The following is a 23,298-nucleotide window of genomic DNA, read 5'->3' as shown; positions in this document are numbered from 1 at the left end:
ATGGTAGCTATTACAGTATAGCTCAGTGGGAAATCCCTACTTTGGCATGGTATAACAATTATTTTATGTTCATTGCCAAAGTATGGATTTCCCACTGAGCTATACTGTAATAGCTACCATTGTTCATCTCTTGTTTCACTACTTTTTATCACTTGGATCCCTACTTCATTTTTAAATTTATAATTTTTAATATACTAGTTGTTAAAGCATATAGTTAGCTATAAACATGTGACTGTTCTATTAGGGTGACTGCTGTATTAGAGTATCTCGAGTCAGTTGTGCTTGACCAAAAGGGTGTGGTCATCGTGGTTTCGATCGATTATTAGACCAAAGATTATCTCTCGAAAATCTAGACATGATTAGACTAGAGTGTTTCGAATCAGCCTACCAACTTGAAGGTGTTTGGTCACAAATACATCTAACGTAAAAGGGCGTGGTCTCGATCGATAGATCGATAATACGTAGAATAAAGAATGGGCGTGATCTTGTGATCTATCGTTCATGGGCGTTAATTTTCCGTATCAACACTTTCTTTCAGCAACATATATAGACACCACAGAATTATTTCCGAGATAATTTCAGAGCTTGACTTCAGAAGCGCTTCAGTTCTGGCGCTACTATAAGACTAGATGCACTGTATGTGCAAGTCTGCAATTAGGATCCTGTTCGTGATAGGTTTATGACCCGCCCATCAATTAAAGATCTATGTGGACTACTAGTGATAGAGTACGGAGACCACATCTCTTAACAATCTAGTTGTTTACTTAACAGTAAACAAAATGACCTCACCCCTTATTGATTTAGCTAGCTGCACACCTCTTGGCTGACTCGATATACTCTAATACAACAGTCATGTATGATATTCTAATAGAACAGTAGTTACATTGTAGCTAGCTGTACTACAACAAAAACTAAACAAACTAGTATTTTTTTTTAAATTGAAAATGAAGTAGAGATCTATAGTAGTGAAACAAGAGATGAATGATGGTATTACAGCATAGCTCAGTGGGAAAGTCCCTACTTTGGCACATTGGCTATATTTTACTCAATGCCAAAGTAGGGGCTTTCCCCACTGAGCTACAGTATGCTGTAATACCATCATTCATCTCTTGTTTTACTACTTTTTGTTGCATAGATCCCTACTTAATTTTTAAATTTACAATTTTTTAAAATACTATTGTGTAGTAGTTCTCTGGCTAGAAATGTTATATGATCTCTCATGCATATCTGTGTTTATTGGTGAAATGTCTTCAAGTACTGATGGTACATTGGTTATTACCATATTAGGAAGTGATCAGTGAAGAACTACTTGTGTTGGGATGTGATGACTTTACACTGCTCCTATGGCAATCATCCACCAGCAAGAAACCATTGGCTAGAATGACAGGTAGGTACAGTACAGTGAAATACAATATTATTTAAACAGCACTTACTGGAGAACATGTAGTTGACCTTATTATATACACTAACCTAAAATTTCCCATTTGGAGGGTCACAGTTGGCCATAAAAGTATGTGTGGTCACATGTCAGTGCATCTAGTAAGAAAGTGACCTTAGTAATGATGTCGAGTGTTTTAATGTGTGCATTGTAGTTCCATGTTGTATCCATCACAAACCTTCTCCCAACACAAAGTGTGCCTTCCAGCTAAGATACACTAGGTGCCATGTTTGGTTGTGCAGTCATGCATGGCAATAATATTATATCACAAATAACAGTATATCATCACTTAGAAATTTTTACGTAATATTTCCTTTGATGTCTGAGGTTACTAAATCCAATAGAAACCTGTGGTGGGGTTACTAAATAGTTAGTAACCTATGGTCTTGCCGGTGGTTGTTTACTACTGTACATTCAAAATCGGCAAAGATTAATGGAAGCACCCATGACTTGGTCACCTTTCATGTATCCTCGTTAGTAGTGATGTCTGGTTGGGATTTTCCAAATAAGGTGACACCATCATGTGGTAGTGTATCGGTTACCAAAAACTTTACAAATCTTTCGTTAAGGGGGATATTTGGAATCTAGATTAAAGCTTTCATTTGGAGTTTCTTGTCATCTGATTCACTAGTGAAATCATCAAATATTTTCTTTGTGTCTGTATAGGCCACTACCTCATTACTCTCTATTGATGTGTGATAATATCGATTAATTGATTATATCATGTATATCATGATTGAGATTAACATAAAGCTTATGTAGTGATATGATAACACATGTGCATGTGTTATAACCACGTTTTGTAAAATGGCTTCCAACTTAGTACTGCTCCCTACTGGAATTAGCAAAATTTGGCATTATTTTGGTTTCAGAAGTGATGAAAATGGGAAAATAGCGAACAGGAGGGAAGTGACCTCCTAGGTTTGCTCACAGACTTTACCCTACTTGGGAAATACAACAAATCTAACTTATATCTTATGTACAGTTACGATGAAGAGTTCGCGCTTATTAGTAAGTCAGCTCTGTCTCCGTCAACATCCAAGTCTAAGAAAAGGAACACTGTATTTCACGAAAAGTCTCTACGCTTGAGGTAGCTAGCGTTTTAAGCATTGTGAGGAGTCGGTGATGGAATATGAGTGCAAAAACATGGAACCATTGGCTACAGTTGACAGTTTTCCGTTTCTTCAACTGCTGCAGACACTGGATCCAAGGTACAACAAGGCTTCTTTTCATGCCCACTTTACTCAAGTATTGTTACCTGCCAAGTACAAAACTGTTAAGGCGTCCGTTGCAGGTTTGTTGAGTAATGCTAGCTGCTGTTCATTGACCACGGATATGTGGACTGGGTGCCATTGCCATTCCTATATGGCTGTGACTGCTCGCATAGTGATGAATGGAAGATGAAGAGTTTTTGTCTTGCAAATTGTGAGATTACAGATTCCCACACTGCTGATAACATAGCTACTAAAACTATCAGCTGTTATGGCGGCAGTATAGCACTGGAAACCTTAGATATAGTAGTTAGAAGCCTTACCAAAGATTTACTTAACTAATTACTTTATCTCATTATTGGTCATGTCATTTGGGGCTGGTTTCATAACTGCATGACACAATCCCTGAGGATACACATGAAAAATCAAAAGTTGTTACACGTTTTTTCTTCGCCATTTGTGTATTACAAGTCACAACATTGTTCATATATTCATAAATAATTGATGTGATACATACAAAATGAAACAAGAATTTTGATGTCACACTGCTGAGAGATGAGCAATACTACCACCTAAGCATCTTTGGACAAGTGTACACATGAGGAGTTAGTAGTAGTTTGCCTGTGTAGCCAGGCATCACCACCCAAGTTGAATGCAGTGAACACCTGTAAAGAAAGCAGATAAATGTTGTGGAGACTGCCAACGGACACACCGTAGCTACTGACCAAGCTGAGAAGAATGAGTTGTACTACTTCAAGTACATAAGGTTACATCCAAGTCTAGTTTGTTTATGAAGAGGCTAAGTTCCTATGCATTACTGATGAATACTCCCATAACTTTGTATATCCAACATATGATACAGTACTAGTGCCAAGCATCTGCCATAAAGTACAGCCGTGATCAACCCATTGTATGGAAAGTGTACACTGCTTTGAGTGAGGTGGAATTATGGTTACCATTACAGATGACTGTATATCTAAATTATTATACATGGTTTATGAACACTTCCAAAATTGTGTGAGTATTAATTTGGACCACAAAGTTAGGGAAGCCAGTATAAGATGGTCCTAGGCTGAGTGTTGTCTAGGTCAAGCCAATTATTGGCTAAAAATCCTTTAAACTAGTTTTTCCCATCCACTTGGTAAACCATAAATTACCCCTGTTAACATCATAACATAACCTCAAAGAATGTGTAAATATGCAATTGTAATAACTGTTATTGTAAGGCAGGATGTTGATGGTCACTTAACATGGCTTGTTGAGTACCATTATGTCAATAACTGGTCAATATCCAATTATTTACCTTCCAATAACCAGTTTTAGTAAACTCTGCAGGTTCACAGCACTAATAAAAATACAGGTCACTAGGTGGGGAAGGTAATTCCAAAGGCACATTATGAAATTTGGACCTAACTGATAGGCTGCTAACTGGCATAGTAACATGCCATGGAGCGAATGCAGCAGGTTGTTCTCTTCTAGGAACACGTATGTCCTTTGCCTTCTTGGGTGGTTTGTCAAATTCAGGGTGAGGGCCCTCATTATACCGGGTATGTGAAGGTGTGGTAATAAAATGGTAGTGCAGGATCAATTCGCTTTGAAAATTCACAAACAATTTTCCTCATTCCGAATTTTACTTCCTTGACAGAAACTTTTTGCCAATGCTATCACGTGTCATGCTGAAGAAGCATCCATCATCGTCTGTACTGCTTGCCCTTGAGTGTTCCAATGGTTTCCTACTGATAGTACACTCCCATCTTTGCCATTCTCAGCCTAACAAGTGCTATCAGGGTCTCCTTCGAAAAGCCTACTGAAATTTACCACCAATAAAACAGAGAGTATAGGTCTAAACTGGCCAATAAAGTCTTTGATGCCTGTTCACCACTAGTAGACTAAAATCATATCTTTTATTGTACCATCAGATCTGTCAGTATCATCTGGAGAAATTGATATTTATACTTGCAAGATGGACAATCCTCTTTCATTGCTGGCGAAGTCCATATAATCGTGATATACCTTTCAAAATCATATCCTTTGTTTTTCATGAATGTTGCAAGCTTAGGACTGAACAAATGTTCAGCATTTACCACCAACTGTTTCTGTGAGCCTATTATGGTTGGATGTGTTGGACCAGAACTGGGATCACTGAGTGTCTCTGTAAATTGCTCTAGTTTCAGCTTTGCTGGTCCACCATTACTGGCATGACTTGCAATACGCTACAATTTAAATATACCATATTGTCATGAGCACACATATTTCTAAGTTTCGTTGATTAAGTGTGCCTCGTCTTCTCTTTCAAAAAATACATCATTTGTCAATGGAATTCCAGGACATACATATACACGTTAAATAATATCCTTTACCTTCAAATTTTCTGACTTCATGTGCATAATGAAACTGCCAAAACTGATCATAACTTGTCTCCAATGCTCCTCTTTACCTAAATTTGTTATATCCATGAGTATCAGACATACATCATTTACATGTTTTAGCAGGTATGGTAATTATTCACGCATCAGAGTATCGGGATGTATCATTGCATATCGTACCTTCAATACATGTATGATATTCATAACCTGATGGCACGACCCTGGCCACAAGCATTCTGCAATATCTTTCATGTCGATGTCCTGTCCCATCCATCCGTTAGTATCACGAAGAACGTGCTGTGGAACAATCTGACCTTATCTTCTGTTGATATCTTACCATCTGGTAGTTGTTCTATTGAAGCTAGATGTTAGATGCAATTTGCCATGAGCAGTAAAACTCATGTTTGGGTGTGATTATTGCCAACATTCTGCATACGGACATTTGCTGTACTTATTACAAACCATACACCTACACAGACAGCGGACGAGCCGAAGTTATACACACACACACACACACACACACACACACACACACACACACACACACACACACACACACACACACACACACACACACACACACACAGAGTGAGTACACTGCAAATAAATGATGTGGTATTCATACCAACTTTGGTGTTTGTCATATGCCTGTTTACCCATGTATGTTGCAAGAGATACCTACAAGTGGACAAAATAGCAAGTGAAGTGTGTTGTTAGTTTCTCACTCATGTGCTCACACTTACTGTGCATGTCTGCTTTTACAGAAACATATGCCATATCAGTTTCAGGTGCTGCATATCCTGATGAATGAGAAACCAAAGCAACAGTGATCACAGATCGTCCATCTGTTATTTGTGGTATTTCTTGGGAGAAACCAAATTAGCTTGAAGATTTTTATGTTGCGTCTGACAGGACAAGCTTAAAGTTTCATTAACATAATTATTTCATCTCACATTTTCACATCACCATGCATAATGGGAGGTTCGGCTGCATGAAGCATCCTTTACGTATTCTACTTCCTTCCTTCCCGCCATGTTAGTGAAGGTATCCGAAATGCTGTGTAACGAGTTGAACATAGCTGACAATGAAGTGCTATGGATACGTCACTTTTCAGATGATAATCGGTGTGCGCAGCGCCATTTTAAATGTAGTATGCGTGAGTTTACAAAAAAAAAGATAACAAACAAGTACACAGAAAAATTTGGAATTTTCAACTAGAGTAGGGACCATAGCGCATTGATAAAAAGTACTGAAACAAGTTGGAGTAGTCCATGATATTAAATCACAGTAAAACAATAAGAAGTGTTATATCCCTACTGTGCATTTCCATTCTGGTATCTTGAGCACAGTAGGGATATAACACTTCTTATTGTTTTACTGTGATTTAATATTGTGCACTACTCCAGCTTGTTTCAGCACTTTTTATTGATGTGCTATGGTCCCTACTCTAGTTGAAAATTCCAAATTTTTCTGTGTACTTGTAAATAATCAACATTCTTCAGTGCCTACATTTTGAGGATTAGCAGGTATCCATAAAAATATAATAGCTATCACATCAACATTTGTATAGTACGCTTTTTGGTAGGAGGGACGGGGTAAGTAAAAAGATTACTCTCTGTGTACTTGTGAAAATGCTGATAATTATGGATGACCCCTTAACTACATGTATTGTACAACTGATCTAAACATATTGTAATGGTAATAAAATATTTGTTATTCCTGACTGTAGGAGGCATATGTTGTAAAATAGCACAAAGCTTCCAGTAAAGTGTGATGTCATTAGATGTCATGATGCTTATTAAATAAGGAACCGTATGTTGTTGTCTGTTGACCGTATTTGGCTATAAACAATATAATAGGGAACATCATGTATCTAGCTTCAAAATGACATTATTGCAACTTGTTCACGACGAGGTATCGTTAAAGAGCACGAATACACTACTTCTATCTCGTTTCTGGGGGACTGATTTTAATGAATATTGAGCATGAATTTATACAACAACATTATAATTAGTACACACCAATTACATCATAATATAATAGCTCATATTAATGACACTCCAGCCACAAAAATATAAATAATTAAATATAACTAAACAACACAGTCACAGCATTATTCTTCATGAGATCGTTGATTTTCTTTCTAGCGACAATTGCTGGCTTTCTAACAGGATTAGTTTTAATAAAGTTGTCCCCTCTATGCCCAGCATCTTGAGGTCTTGTGATATCCTTACTTGATTTCTCAATTTCACCAGTCCCATTAATCTCTCATAATACCCGCCTTTCCATGGAGCCAAGGCTGTAGTGAATTGCCATCTGACTCCGCACTCTGAGATGTAATGTCTCACTTCCTCATCCAACATCACCTGATGCCACTGTCTATCTATTGCAGTCTTGACTACCTTGAACTGTGGCGCATTATCACAAATAATTAACTGTGGTTTTCCCCTTCTCGCCACAAACCGTCTCAAACATGAAAGAAATTTGTCAGGAGTCAAATTCATTACCCACTTGAGATGGATAGCACGTATGGTCAAGCATGTAAAAAGACAGACCCAAACTTTAACTACTTCACTACCTTCCTTCACAAGTAGAAGACCCAGATAATCAAGCCCAATATATTGGAAAGGTTTTGATTGAGCTACTCTTTCTTTAGGCCATGGTGGAATTCTAGGAAGGCTGAATGATGGCCCTTCTTGTCGTCGACACCAAACGACGAGAAAGAACTGTCTTAACCTCCATCCTTCCTTTCATAATCCAATATTCATGTCGTAAAGATGCTAGTGTATGAGACACACCACAATGAATCAATCGTTCATGCACATATTGAATCAACAACTGTGTGAAATGTTCACGTCTTGGTAAGAGTTTAGGGTACTTTGCCTGTTCAGATAAGTTAGCATTTTGTAAACGTCCACAGCACCTCAAAATACCCAAATCGTCTAATTCCAAGCCAAGTTGCTTCTGTAAACAATTCATTTCTCCCTTTCGAATGGCAAAAAATACATCAGAAAATTTCCTACGTTGTACTGTATAGGCCCACAATAGCAAAACAGCTTGAATTTCGGTATAAAATACTGATTGGTCCATCATATCTTTAAAGATTTTCTTCAAAATTGCACATTTCTGTAATCCCTTCTCCTGAGAGCACTTATTCAACACACGTTTCTTAATAAATTTCAAACGGATGACAGTGATACAGAGTAACCTCCACAATGAGGAATACTTTGTCTCATCAATCCCCAATGGAGATAGAGTTGAATCCTTTTGTCCTTCAGATACTAGATTGGCAGTTTCATATAACACTTGAGATCCAACATTCTGGGGATCAGCAAGAAATTCCTTTAACTTATCTGGTGAAAGGTCTGGTATGTTCCATACAGGCCACTTAGTCTCTTCATATTGCAGCCAATGTGGCCCATACCACCAACGACTACAATCGGTGATCTCGGAAACACTTAATCCCCTAGTAGCATAATCAGCGAGATTCTGATCAGATGGGATGTAACTAAATGTAAGATCTTCTCTTCGAATCTCATTCAATCTATTTTGGACAAATACAGGCAGTTGTTTAGTTGACCGTATCCAGTGTAACACACATTCAGAATCAGTAAAAACTCTTCTGTTACATATTGGCAACTTCAACTCATTCATAACAAAATTCAGTGCTCGCATTCCTATCAAAACTGCTAGAAGTTCTAGTCTAGGTATAGTAACCTGTCTACGAGCATTTCTGTAATGATTTGCATCCAATGGAGCAAGTCTAAGCTTGGAAAAAATTAAATTCACCTTTATCGATTCATCACTAACAATTCTCAAATACACAGCTGCTGCATATGCTTTAACCGAAGCATCGCAAAATACCACTAACTGATAACTAGCATCATTCTTAGGCCATCCAACATATCTCGGTATCTGTAAACTAGACAAATTCTGCCAGTTACTAGTTAATCCTTCCCACTCTTGTGAGAGTGACAGTGGTAAGTCTTCATCCCAATTAAACTTGTTTGGAGCCCACAGCTTCTGCAAAAACATCTTCCCAAGCAAAACAACAGGACTGACTAGACCCAAAGAGTCATATAATCTAGAAACATCACTCAGCACTTGTCGCTTACAAACACTTACTTTAACTTCCTTGACACTACTCATTGTAAAGCTAGGAATTTGTAAATCATCATCTTCCCTGTTCCAAATTAATCCAAATACTTTTAAGATGTTTCCCTTTGTCCTTTCTCTTTCTGGCAAACAACTCAGAAATATTTCACTATTTGAGGTCCACTCACGCAAGTTCATAGAGGCCCTTTCAAATATATTTTTAGCTTCTTCATAAATACTCAAAGCTTCCTCAATTGAATTATTTCCTACACAGACATTATCAACATACATGTTATCAGCTATAATCTTAGCAGTATGTGAACCCTCCTTCTTAAGATGAAACTTCAATGTCCCCTCTTAAAGAAAAGGACTACATATCATGCCAAAGGGTACACAGCGAAACTTGTACACAGACAAATTCCCTTCAACTTTGTTTGGTGTAGTGGGATCCGTAAACCATAAAAATCTAGTAACATCTCTTTCATGTTCCTGAACTCCAATCTGTAAAAGGCCTTCTCTATATCTGCAAGAATAGCAATAAAATAACAACGAAATCTTAACAAAATACCACACATGTTAGGCAGAGTAATTGGTCCTCGATGTAAACATTCATTAAGACCCTTCACACCCTTTTTCCCTTTAACAGATGCGTCATATACAATCCTGACCTTTGTTGTTGTTTTTAGCGGAGCTACAACAGGATGATGGGACAAGTAGTGTTTCCTGTTATTAACAGTGGTTTTCTGTTCCTCAAACACCTGCCTCACATTGACCTTTAATTATGTCACAATATTGTTGTAACAGTGAGTTGTCACCGTGACAAAGATTTCATTCTATTATATGCAACATCAAAATTCTCCTTCAAATTAACATCATCAGACTTCCATGGCCAAGTTATAAAATATTGGCCATCACGATAAGAAACAGTGCTGTTAAAATTCTCTAAAGCCCTATCATCATCCTTAACATACACTGAATCACGGATTCCAATAGTATCTAAATTCCAAAGGTCATTATAGGGCATAACCAAACAATAGATAACATCAAGGTCTTTGGTTTCTTCATCAGTAGGATCTGGGTATTTACCAGTAAGTATATATCCTAATATAGATGATAACAACAACAATCCTGAAGGTAGGACAATTCTCTCACGATCCATAACATTCCAAAAATAATCTGATCCCAATAAAATTGTCTACATTTGCTAAGCTCAACTGTGAGGGAATGCTGTCGCCAGCTGTTCTGGAACTATAGCCTGGAGAAACTTAATATCAGCTTGTGACAAAGATCCATGCTGAATAGGACTCGTAATCTGTTTAAGTACATTAGCATGTAATAATATCGATGATCCCTGTTTGGTCATAAGGTTGAAATCAACAACATAAGTTTCTAAACTTTGGGCTCTCTTAGTTCCAAAAGTTGATACCGATAACAGTTCTGTTCTTATTGATTGTAAGTTTAGTCGTTGTGCCATTTGCTCAGTCATAAATGTACGGTGACTGGCACTATCCATTAAAACTCGTGCTTGTAGCCGTAATCCATCTTTTCCACACACAGTAACCTGAGCTGTTTGTAACAATACCCTTTCTCCTCCTGCTAATAAGGTATTACTTACAACCGCTGCAGCATCAGGTGTCTTTTCAACTACTGGCACAGGTAATACATTCTCAACAGACTTAAGCACCTCTCCAGATTCTGGCACCAGGTTAGGCGCCATTAGACTGGGGGACACTACACTAGAGGAAGCCAAACTACTTTCAGCCAAACTTAGATTGACAGATGTCTTATCATCATCACTACCAGTACTCTTAACTGACTGATAAACTTTGGTTGGACAAATGCTTCTATGATGATGTCCGAACCTTTTACAATAATAACATGACTTTGAAGAAGCATTTGTACATTCCTTAAAGGTATGACCAATTTTAAGACAAACTAAACACCTTCCTTGTCTTTGCAGTTGTTTCTTTCTGTCATAAACATCAATATATTGGGTACAACAGTCATTGAAATGATCACTTTTGCAAAATACACATGGGCGTGTTACATCAGAAACTTTATTTCTTTGCTGTAAAACACTTGTGTTTGTAACTAATGTATCAGTAGCAGTACTATTCCCCATAACATTTCTCTCTTGTCTAGAAACATGATGGTTATAAAATCTTTTGCTACTAGTAATAACATTACTTAAACTCATAACGTTGTGCATTAGTAAAGATGGTAACATACCTTTGAAGAGATCTTCTGAGTGATGGAACAGTCCATAAATCTTCCAGTTTCTTTGATTCCTCAAGCTTAATAATGACTTGCATTGGAAACTTAGACAATATTTGCTGTACAAGAATTCTCTGATTATTAATATCCTCACCCTGAGCCTCTAACTGCCTTAGAATCTTTTCAACATTTTCATATGTAGACTTGATATCACCGGTTCTGTTCATGGCCATTGGGAGATGTTGTAACTGAATATAGAGTCTCAACTATCGCTTCCTTCTTGCCAAACTTATCTTTAAGTAATTGGATTGTAGTATCATAATTACCTCCTGTTATAGAAATACCGTCAATCGCAGTAGCAGCTTCCCCACATAAGGAACTCTTCAGATAGCTGAACTTAGTGACCTTTGGCACTTCTTGCGTACGAACCGCAACATTGTAAACATCCCAAAACTCTTGCTAGTGAAGGATATTACCATCAAAAATGGGTATATCTAATTTTGGTAGCTTAATCTGTGAAGTGACCTCATCCCTTTGTTTCAAATGTTGGTCAGCTGAGGTTGATGATAATGGCCACTTACTCCTTTCTTGTCTTCGTAAAACTTGTTCTAAACGTCCTTCTAGGCAAGCCTTTGTCTCATGAGAGTACAGTAGTAACTCTATCAGTCCATCATCACCATCGATCACCCATACATACTCCTTTTCTTCTGCCGCCTTCTCCTCTCCCTTTGGTAATTCGTTCAATAGCGTCGTCTATTCCTTGTTGCATCTTTCGAGAAGAGCGATATTGGTTGAAAATCATTGTATCAAGTCCTCTAATTCGGTTTCAGCCTGTTCTAAGTCAGACACATTGGTTGGTGTCATAAATATAGTTCTTGCCTGTTTTATGTAGCTTTGTAGACGAGCTTTTGTGGGTCCAAGTAGGCGTTGTATCGGTCCAGACATCTTTTCCTTTACAGTCAGCGCGAGTCACCCATGTCCTTAGTTCGCTCTCCTTTACTTTCACCTCGTCACATCGTTATCGTTGTCGTCTTCATCCGTATGACCTTTTGCTTCAGGTCAAACAGGAGGTCCATGAAGTCTTCAGGTCCCAGTCCCAGGTTTCGGCCCCACTATGTTGCAATTTGTTCACGACGAGGTATCATTAAAGAGCACGAATACGCTACTTCCATCTCGTTTCTGGGGGACTGATTTTAATGAATGTTCAGCATGAATTTATACAACAACATTATAATTAGTACACACCAATTACATCATAATATAATAACTCATATTAATGACAGACACAGTAGGATTTACTCCAAATACACTTTTAAATTTTAAGGTCTTGGTTGACATTTTCATGGAAGTGCCCATATGCTGTGTGTCTGTATTTGCCAGACTCAGCAAACTTGGTTGCTGTTATTGGAGTTCAGTTTGTTATTTCACAGGATAAGATCTCCTACAAATTTTTTCGTTGGTGATCATCAGTAGACAAGAGCCTGAAGGAGAGAGACACTGGAACAGTTAGAAGACGTCCAAACAGAGAAGCTGGTTGAGATACAATACCAACCACGGGCCAGGTTTAAGGCTCAAGCAGTGACGAGGTGTACCAGTAGTATACCAGGTATGTCTGTCTGTGTATATGTCCATTTGTAGTGTGTGCAATAGTATATGCTTGTGCATTCCATAGAATGTGTAGCTCACTTTATGTACTAGTGTATTTCAAGAAACAGCTAAGGCCACTCCAAATATATTTGCATGCAGGTATAAGGAGTCTATTTCATTATGAGATTAGCAGCTTTTAAGCCATTATTTGCCTGGCACAACCATAGTAATCTGCATGATAGCATACTTTAGCTTGTACCTTGATCATACAAGTTGCAGGAATGGCACAAAATGTGAATTTGTGTTGACTTGATAGCACACTGTCATGTGAGCTGACACCCATACAAGATGGTTTTTACTGAGTCTGTACAGCATACAAGAATAACCAGAAAATAATAGAAGAATACAGATTAATGGAACATGTTAGTGGTGGCAGTAAATAGTGTTCCACCGATAATCAGATCAGTATCGTATCGGAGCCAATATTGAGCTTTTGATATCGATCAGTATTGGTTATTTAGGTACTCCGATACCGATCAATGGCCACTCGTGCCAATCATCATCATCATAACTATCATCATAAATGCTATGCTAGCAAAATGTGAGGTATAACAAACTGGAAATAGTGTTGAGCATTATTCTAGCATAAAAGGTACAGGAATTGCTTTGTTAAACATTGAGCAACTGCTACTTACGATGTTTGCATGAAAAAGATCGGAATACTCTAATAGAACAGTCACTGCGCAATAAAATGTTCTAATAAAGCAGTCACGCAGGCTCTTACTCGTGGCTAACAGGTTATAAATGCATTTTACTAACATCTATACGGTTGATATCAGGGGCGGAGGAGACACCTTTATTTAAGGGGAGCTGGGGTCTATCTTGGTGATGTTATGGCCTAGCTGAAAGTCGAAGACCAAAAGAAAAAAGGTAATTACCTGCTGACAATAGCTTCCCTCCACCAACTACATCTCATTTATAACTATATACATAGCTTGCTACACTGCTCCTCTGAAGAATACTGTGACTGCTCTATTAGAGTATCTCGAATTATTGATGCTATTGAGCTAGGCTCTCAATGACAGCTATAGATAATTTTAGGATGGCTATTGAAGGGAACATGAAAGCTTCAGCCCCACTACTCGGTGGATACCTTGCCACATAGCCACCTTTTCTAAGCTTCTGGATCAACGAATCCCTAGCTTCTCTATCATCCAGGATTTCTGAGATGCGTTTCTTGTGCTCTGACTGGTCATTCTCAACTAGGTTAGTCACGGTCTCGGAGTTTTCTTCAGACGCCATGACATGATCTATCGTGTGCAGCAAAAGAAAGAAAAGTGGGTGTTGGAACACATGCGTAACTAGAAATGTGACTATTTTTACTTTTTATTTGTTGTATTTTTTTTATCTTAGAGCTACTAACTGCTGTTGTACTGTATAGTAAGAGAGAAATACCAGTGTTACATGCAGCAAAACTCACGAAATATAATTCCATGCTGTATCCATCACAAACCTTCTCCTAAACTACAGTGTGCCTTCCAGCTAAGGTACACCAGGTGTCATGTCTGGTATATCACATGTAGCAGTATATCATCACATGATGGCCTCTGAGTGGTCACTAACATCAGATACTGTTGTGATATTGTTTAGGTCATCAACAACTTATTAATCAAGTCAGTTTCTCTCCTGATGCTGGTCTCATTGCTAGTACTTCATTTGACAAGTCAGTAAAGTTATGGGATGGCAGGATGGGCAAGTCAGTGAGGAGGTAGTTACACTAGTAACGTTACTAGTATACACACCATACAGGTACATCACCAGTTTGAGGGGTCATGTCAGTGCTGTATATCAGGTGAGCTGGACTAGTATTGTGTTTGTGAAGATGTTAACTTACAAGGTTTACTAGGGTCATACAGGCACTGACACCATTTCCACTCAAACAACAGCTGCAAAGCCTATCATAATATTGTACTAGTTGTTTATACTATTTCAGGTTCTGTACTAAACATTTGTATACACATAATCTCCTCCCATACAGATCTCCTGGTCAGCAGACAGCAGGTTATTGTGTAGTGGTAGTTCAGATAGTACACTAAAGGTGACCTGCACTATCAGCCCCACCCACTCATTACCCACCCTTCCCTACAGGTGTGGGATATTAAGAACAGGAAGTTACTGATGGATCTACCAGGTCATGTTGATGAAGTGTTTAGTGTTGACTGGAGTACTAATGGGGAACAAGTGGCTAGTGGTGGACGAGATAGACATATTGAAATGTGAGCAATTATCATGTGTGGATATTGTGTGACCATGTTGTCTTCTTGCGTAGATGGAAAAGATGATAATGAATATTTTAACTATATATTTATTGAGTACAAAGTACAGTGAAACCTCATTATAAATACTTTTGATGACATATATTATAAAATCTTGATGTATTTACAACATTTCTTTTTCACTAAATTTTGGTTCATTCAGTAGTAGTCCCTCACTTCTCACACCACTGATGAATGACACTACCTAGTGAGATAGAACACAACTGATAATTTACTATCATATTAGATACTTCCACCGTATGTACTATCTTAGTAACCATGGATACTGGTATCTAATCAGTCAAAAAGTCATGGGCCTGTAAGCACTATCATTGACATATTTTGGTATGTTTGCAATCTACTAGATCCTGTACTACAGCTGCAACAAAGAGTGAGGGTGTACACCAGTTATGATCATAAGTTACTAACATGACATAATCAACAAAGCTTTGGTAGTTTTCTAGAAATTAAGTTTGGGAGGTTAAATTTTGACCTTTATTCCAGCCCTAGTATGTACACCAACACACACACATGTACCTTAGGGTTATTCTTGATGGTCCAGTCTTCTTCCCACAATACTCGATACACTCCAGTCTCAAAATATTGATGAGCTAGTACCCTACCAATATTGTGACTGGCTGACACATCAGTTGTCTTGTACAACAAGTGTCTTGCTATACAGAACTCTCTGGTTGATGCCTCCACCACTTTAGTACCATTATTACGAGTGACTGACCCTGTGATGTGATAGTTGGTGATCTCCAGCTGTAGTCTGTAAGGGATGTGTGGATAATTTGAAATAAATGAACACGTATTTGCAGCAGACAACAGTGAACATTTGAAGGAATTATGTCACATACAGGTGGTCTTGAATTGTACAGATACGTAGCTAAAATGTGAACTACCACAACCTTCACTGGAACTCTACAATGAATTGCACTAATGTCATGTCGAATGTTCTTTTTAATGTTTATTGGCATCACTTCATGGGCTGTGCTTTGTCAGTTTTGATCATGTGTTGTCAATTTAATATGTGACCCACTGAGCAAAAGTCTGACTTGTTTGCATTATTCTGTGTCATTGAAATACATTGGGTAAAAGATGCGTGCTACATAAATAATTTTACGCATGTTTTAATCACTTCAGTAAACAGTGAAGGAAGACTCAAAATATACCAATGAATTTGCTTCTTCATGGCGAGTAGGAATATCTTTGTTTAGTTTTACCATGAAGCAAATGTGATTATGTGTATTTAGTAAAGTATTACTTTATCATCACCATTTCTGAACTTCAATAGCCTTCTTGCTCAATAGTATGGGTGTATTTAAGCTAAAACTATACCTTGATGAATGCCCCAGTTCATGGTGAACAGAATGACACAAGTCCCAACTCTGTAGCCTGTTACACTTGAGGCTTACAATCAATTAAATGAATTCCTGTAATATTTTTCTTCTGTATAAATGAATTGTTTTGTTCTTGTCTATCACTATAACTCTGAAAGCACTAACCAGATAGGGCTGAAACTTTTAACAGCCTATTGGTTTAGCCCTCTCACAAAATGTGACCGAATTTTGGAAAACCGTCAATATACGCACAACAGTACTTTTGTAATAAAATGCATTTAAAAACTATGGGTAAAAAATGCAAGCTCCAGAAAAAAAATTACACAATTTTTTTTATCGCCTCGCTGGTGGGCGAATTAAGCCGCCAATGGACAGATCCTGGGCATCATCTTGTTTGCCTGTCCATAGGGAGTACAAAAATCTTTGTTTCATCTCCACACATGAAAAGATTCAAAAGTTACAGACGTTTGTTTACGTTGCGGTGACGAGAGAATTTACCGAAGATCGTTTTTCAGTGAATTTGCCTTCCTTCTCGAACAAAGAATCCTGGCTGGGGAAAAAACTATACCTTGGTAGATGCACAAATTCATGGTGAACACAATGAGCCAAGATTCAATTCCGCACGTCGTTGTATCAGTAAGTTATGATGGTTTATGTAAGCGCCTGTAGATTCTTTTCTAGATAGCTTCTGTACATATTAAATTATTTGCTCGTCCGGCTGTCTAGTGCTGTATTTCCAACGCTGCTTAACTTAGGAAGCTGAAACTTGGCTAGTCCATTCCTCTCTCCCTGTTGAAAACAAAAAACCAATAAAATGCATTTTGAAAATTGTGCGGACATCGACGGTTTTCTAAAATTAGGTCACAAATAGAGTTTGAGGAAAATGCAAACAAGTTGGGTTGTCGCCCAGCAGGTTACATATGTAATCCAACAACTGAATGTGTTACTGTATAATACTCTCAATGGCAGCTTGATGTATTATTTTGAAATACGTCAAGTGATTAGCCAATAGATTTAGTATTACACTTGTTTGTCAAGGTCCCTTAGCAAAAACCTAATTTGATTGGCTAAAATAGTGTGGTGTGTTTCTATTAGAAGTAGATGTCCGACTTGACAGCTAGTGTTACTATAGTGATAGATGCCCCATGGCATAACAACGATATGGTTACTTAGCAATGGTTGCTAAGTGTGACTGGTCTTTTTCAGTAGTTATTTTTAGAATTTCTGTTGCCTAGTAACAGTTGCTATGGTTGTCGGATTAATTTGCAATAGGACGGATGGCTGTGGTATTCGGGATTAATAGTTCTCGCATTGTAAACAGGAAGGAAATAGTGCTCGGCTTTGCCTCGCACTATTTTACTCCTTCCTGTTTACAATGCTCGCACTATTAATCCCGAATACGACACCTATTACATATGATACCAAAGACCTTGCCTACGTACCAGATAATGTGTGATCACTGTTGTGTGCTGAGTCATGACTGACCTTGAACTCTATAATGAACAAACATTAATTTTACAGTCTAGTCTTGATTAAAAAAAGTAGACTACGGCTCTCAACTGAATGCAGGGATTAATAAAACAATAAGACTACTAGCTGACTATACAGTAAGGAAAAAAGCATTTTAAAACTCTAATACAAAAGTATTCTACCCATTGCACCAGGTTTTTGCAGATCCGGTCACAAATGATTTTGAATGAAACCTATGAAATTTTTAAGCAATACCAAATTCCAAAATTTTGTGTTATGTTACTAAATGTTTTTGTGAAATCAGCTCAACACATGAGCATGTGAAGAAAGAGCCTAACAGTAAAAGTTTTGATATCTTATTCGCCTACTCAAACTTTGTTTTGGTGCAGCACAACATGAGTTATGGGCATTGTTTGTGTCATGTTGATGTGATCGTACATGATCAATCTTTCTTCGTGGATTTCATAGGATTCCCCCTATTTGTGGTGAACATGATGGTTCAAGTAGCAACTCCGTATATCATTGTGTTTGTAAGTTACAACTGCTTTTGTAAGCACCTGTAATCATATCAGTAGGGATCACAAAGTTGTAGGCATGGCCCATGAAAAACATCACCCAAAAACGAGCCTCACTTTTCCCTGATGATGAAGTAGTATTGGCTAGGTAAAACCAAGCCATCAGATCAACCCGAAACACTTTAAACAAGTTGCTACGGAATTTAAAAAGAAAATTATTAAACAGAATTTTCTAGTGACTGACTGACTGACTGACTGATGCCTTCGGACAAGCATAACTCGATAACGGCTAAGGCTACGGGCTTGATTTTTTCACTGTTCAACATTGCTATGGCCCACGAAGTGCTTTTTAGCCTACCGCAGTACGTACAATGCATTCTTCAAGGATTTACCAGTGTCCTCCTTTGTCTCCCATTCATCTTTGTTGACAACAAAAAGTGTTGAATTGGCGGTAGCACATGATGGCTTTGGAAATCGTCCATATCTTTCATAGTAGCTATTTTGATTGCAGAGATGCTTTTCAAACAGTTTTTGATTCGTAATGCTGTGTAACATAACTGACAATGAAGCGTAATGGATATACTTCGCTTTTCAGATGATAATTGATAGCTGGAGCACTGCGCCATTTCTTTCTTTTGATGCGTATGGGTTAACCAGTCATAATAATTTTTACAAAAAAAGTTAACAAACAAGTACACAATTTTTTTTTGGAATTTTCAACTAGAGTAGGGACCATAACAAATCGGAGTAGTGCACGATATTAAATCACAGTAAAACAATAAGAAGTGTTACGTATATCCCTACTGTACTCAAGATACCACAAAGGAAATACACAGTAGGGATACAACACTTCTTATTGTTTTACTGTGATTAAAATGATTTTTAAAATGACAAACAACACTTTAGCCAACCAGACAGTTAGTGATGCATCATATGAGGTAACTTTAGCAGCGTTTTTTTGTGAATGAATGAATCTTTAGTTTTACAAGAGAGCATTTCTATTGTGTTTTATAGACTGCCTTCATTGTAAGCCAATACTGTTAAGGAGACTTTTAGAAACATTTCAGCTTCACCACTGAGATTTAACTCTCTTTATGTGGATAACTTTCATGCTAATGGTCATTCACCCACTCATCTACATGAAATGTGAAAATCACCTACATAAAATGTTCATAGAGCTGATTCATGCACTACTCCAGCTTGTTTCAGTACTTTTTATCGATGTGTTATGGTCCCTACTCTAGTTGAAAATTCCAATTTTTTTAGTGTACTTGTCTATATATACTTAAATCAATCTTTTCGTTGTTGCTACTTTGTAGGGCTGTTAACGAAGTTGTTGGCATATGAGGCTGAAACTTTACCAGAGCACACATTTGGCTACATAGATTGTAAATATTCAGTATTATTAACAAATTCAAAAATCCACCATTATACTGAGTTTTCACAAATCTGGTCACATTTTGTTAATGACCTACCACTAAGTAAGCCATACAAATGCAAGCTATTTTTATAGCCTACTTATCATCAGGATGGAAATTGAATATTAAATATGTGCCAATATTGGTGGTAAAGCAGTTGATGAGAAGGTCATCACAGAAGTAATGGTATGGTTACTAAAGGATATTATTGGATTAACTAATGACTCAGAGGACTTGAAGGAGTTCACACAGCCAATGTTAGTGATTATCGTAGTTAACACTACAGATACTGTAAGTTGTGCAGTAGCAAACAAAGCTGCAGTAATTTACAAGCTGGGTAAGGTATTTTCCAGGCACATTTTAAAAACATTAAAACAAGCTACCACTCATCTGTTGGTGTATTTAGGGTTACCAGTGTAAAAAAAAAGACATTTTCAAAATAAGTCACTAACTGTTACATGTTGGACTAACTCTTACTTGAATACAGCTAGGGCTAAGGTAATTATGCTCATGATTCTTTGCATTATTCTATTCAGAATTTCCTGGAAAAAGCTTGCATTATGCTCCAAAATTTATGCATTATTCTCAAAATTATTCCAATAAATTGAAATAGGAAAGTAGAATTGACTGTGTATTTAAAATTCTATGGTAAATTATTGCACATAAACAAAATATTTCATTGTTCTAATAGAGTAACATGCAAAAAATAGGATTGATTGATTTATCAGAATATATATAGGTAAATGTTCTATTAGAGTATACATCTCGATCTGGTGAGTGTTGTATTAGAGTATATCGATCATTCATTCATGAAATCTTTAATAATTCTTTCAAAATGCTAGCATAATGATTCTGGCATTATGCTAAAAATTATTTCAGCATAATTACTGCACCCCTAAATACAGCTGCAGTGGCAGTTGCCTTCTTGGCGAGGAAATTGATTGAAATATCTGCAAATCACAAGATTATGAGCTCTAACTCCCGGAAATGACAATCTTTTATCACGATACTGCATTTCAGCCTTCAACCATGAGCAAACATTTACCAAAAATTATTGGTGGTTTGATTGTAGGACCAGGTGTCCTACAGATCTTCGCACTTGTGCTGCTAAACCTTAATAATAAAAAAGATTGCTGCATCATTTAGACAGGATTTTGGGGTCCAAAACGGGTTTTTGTCCATGAAGACCAAATGAATGATAGCCAAAACTTCCTCACCTCACAGTAGTCACCCATCAGCAAAGAAGTCACGTACCAAGTATGACTAATTTCTGAGGTTGTTAACTATCTGGGTGAGCCTGCTATTGGGCTAAAATCACCCAAAATGGCATCTTTTTCTCATCACTTGCTCTCTCAACAACTTAAACCATAATTCTTGACATAAAACACTTTAAGATCCATAACTAGCACTGCTGTTAGAAATTGCAAAAATAAACTGAGAGAGAGAGAGTTATTAAGAGAGCAAGTGATGAAAATAAAGATGCTATTTCAATGATTTTTGCCCAATGCTGGACTCACCCAGATAGTTAACCTCAGAAATTAGTCAAACTTGGTACGTGACTTCTTTCTTGATGGGTGACTACTGTGAGGTGAGGAAGTTTTGGTTGTTATTCGTTTGGCCTTCATGTATGAAAATCTGTTTTTGGATCCCACAATCCTGTCTAAATGATGCAATGGTGGAAATCATGCTTCACCAATCAAACTACCAATACTTTTGGGTGAAGGTTTGCTCACAGAGGTTGAAGTGCAGTATTGTGTAGTCATTTCCGGGAGTTAGAGCTCGTCATCTTGTGATCAGAAGATAATTATTTCGATTGATTTCCACCCCAAGAAGGCAACAGAATTTACTGTCACTGTTCAAGTGGGAGTTAGTCCAGTAGTTAGCAAATTATTTTGAAGATGCCAATTTTTACGTTAATAATCACATAGTGATTTAATTTGCCATACATTAGTCTCAATAGTAGGAGTGCAATTAATCCCAAATCACAAGGCCTTGTTTCTGTAATTGCACTGTAAAGTAGCCAATAAAGTAGCAGAATCACAGAAGCCTTTTAAGTACAACAAGAAAGTGATATAATGAATAGCTAATCAAAGAAGTTGACAATAGAAGCCTTTTAAATGCAACAAATGTAGACATTTTGATTAGCCAATCAAAATTGCTGACACGTGAAGCCTTTTAAGTGCAAAAACAAATGATGTAATACAAAGAAGGATGATGCAATCACCTGGTAGAAGTTAATGGCCACATAGAACTGGATAGATGTGTACTACAAACCACGAAGGGTGGTCACTATGTGGCAATCACACGCATTTTCATGCAATTATGGAATAATTGTACTCGTAAAAGCCAAAATTACACTCAAATGTGTGTGATTACCTATACAAATCTGCAAGAGATAGGTTATTTGTTCCATTCATACAAATCTTCTTTAATTTTGTATTGATCATAGAAGACTTGATAATTACTCACTTGTGATAGTAATCTCATAGGCAGTGTTGGGAGTAACGCGATACTTATGTAAAGCGTTACGTAATATTATTACTTTTGTGGTAACAAAGTAATATAACGAAATACGCTATAAAAACAGGTAATATAACTCAAGTTACTTTACTTGCAAATGTAACGCGTTACCTAAGTAATATAGTTACTGTAACGAATCTAATATTACGTAATATTATTACTAAAAGTAACGAAGTTACTAATCTCGTTAGTAACCCACTGAGTAACGCCTAGCCACAACGAAGTAATGAAGCCTACTAAATGAGGCTTATTCACCAGCTACTTACTTATATCAAGACTTGCACATTCTCCAACATCGCAATCGTGTCACGTGATAAGGTGGTAGTTTCACACGTGATAGCTTAAGGCTATGGACACAAAGTAATATAATATGTAATATTATTACAGTTACTTTATTTTATGGGTAATATGTAACTGTAACTAAATAGTTCAGCTGCAAGTAATATGTAATATGTAACTAGTTACTTTTACAAAGTAACTTGCCCAACACTGCTCATAGGAATATATAATCTATGGTAATCTATTCTTCCAACTCGTTTTCGCTGTCGGTGAAATCCCTAGGCTTTTCAACTGCTCCAAGTAGCTCCAAACTACGCGGGTTCCTGTTATAGTACCACTCGGAGCATCCCTCCTGTAGTGGCGCCTTACCCCATTGTGATAGTGGAGTAATTTTAGCTAGGTCTTCTCTGTATGGCTTATCTGCAGGTTTTCTCGTCCTCAGGAATGGTCTACATGAGTGTAGCAGTCTTATAAACTGTACACGTGAAGTCATCTTTATTTTAATTATTTCGTCCACTGAACTCGTA

The 23,298-nt window shown here is 37.4% G+C and overlaps 2 protein-coding genes across 2 annotated transcripts in view; one reads left to right on the top strand and one right to left on the bottom strand.

The window, feature by feature from the left end:
• Positions 1 to 15,374, top strand: part of LOC136243996 (notchless protein homolog 1-like) — an 18,691-nt gene extending 3,317 nt beyond the window's left edge. The window contains exons 6-11 of the mRNA XM_066035527.1: positions 1,288 to 1,387; positions 14,562 to 14,667; positions 14,721 to 14,763; positions 14,950 to 15,009; positions 15,060 to 15,187; positions 15,241 to 15,374. Of these exons, the coding sequence (XP_065891599.1) occupies positions 1,288 to 1,387; positions 14,562 to 14,667; positions 14,721 to 14,763; positions 14,950 to 15,009; positions 15,060 to 15,187; positions 15,241 to 15,253 (450 nt within the window). The 3' untranslated portion in view covers positions 15,254 to 15,374. The remainder of the gene's footprint in view (positions 1 to 1,287; positions 1,388 to 14,561; positions 14,668 to 14,720; positions 14,764 to 14,949; positions 15,010 to 15,059; positions 15,188 to 15,240) is intronic.
• LOC136244462 (large ribosomal subunit protein uL18m-like) lies at positions 15,261 to 23,298 on the bottom strand. Its single transcript, XM_066036076.1, has 3 exons — positions 22,976 to 23,298; positions 15,764 to 15,998; positions 15,261 to 15,431 (listed from the first exon to the last, which is right to left on the bottom strand). Exons 1-3 carry the CDS (start codon positions 22,987 to 22,989, stop codon positions 15,351 to 15,353), a joined length of 330 nt encoding a protein of 109 aa, XP_065892148.1. The 5' UTR covers positions 22,990 to 23,298; the 3' UTR covers positions 15,261 to 15,350.

The sequence above is a fragment of the Dysidea avara genome, chromosome 14 (assembly GCF_963678975.1).
Source record: "Dysidea avara chromosome 14, odDysAvar1.4, whole genome shotgun sequence".
Lineage (NCBI taxonomy): Eukaryota > Metazoa > Porifera > Demospongiae > Dictyoceratida > Dysideidae > Dysidea > Dysidea avara.
This window is presented reverse-complemented; position numbering and strand designations above follow the sequence as displayed.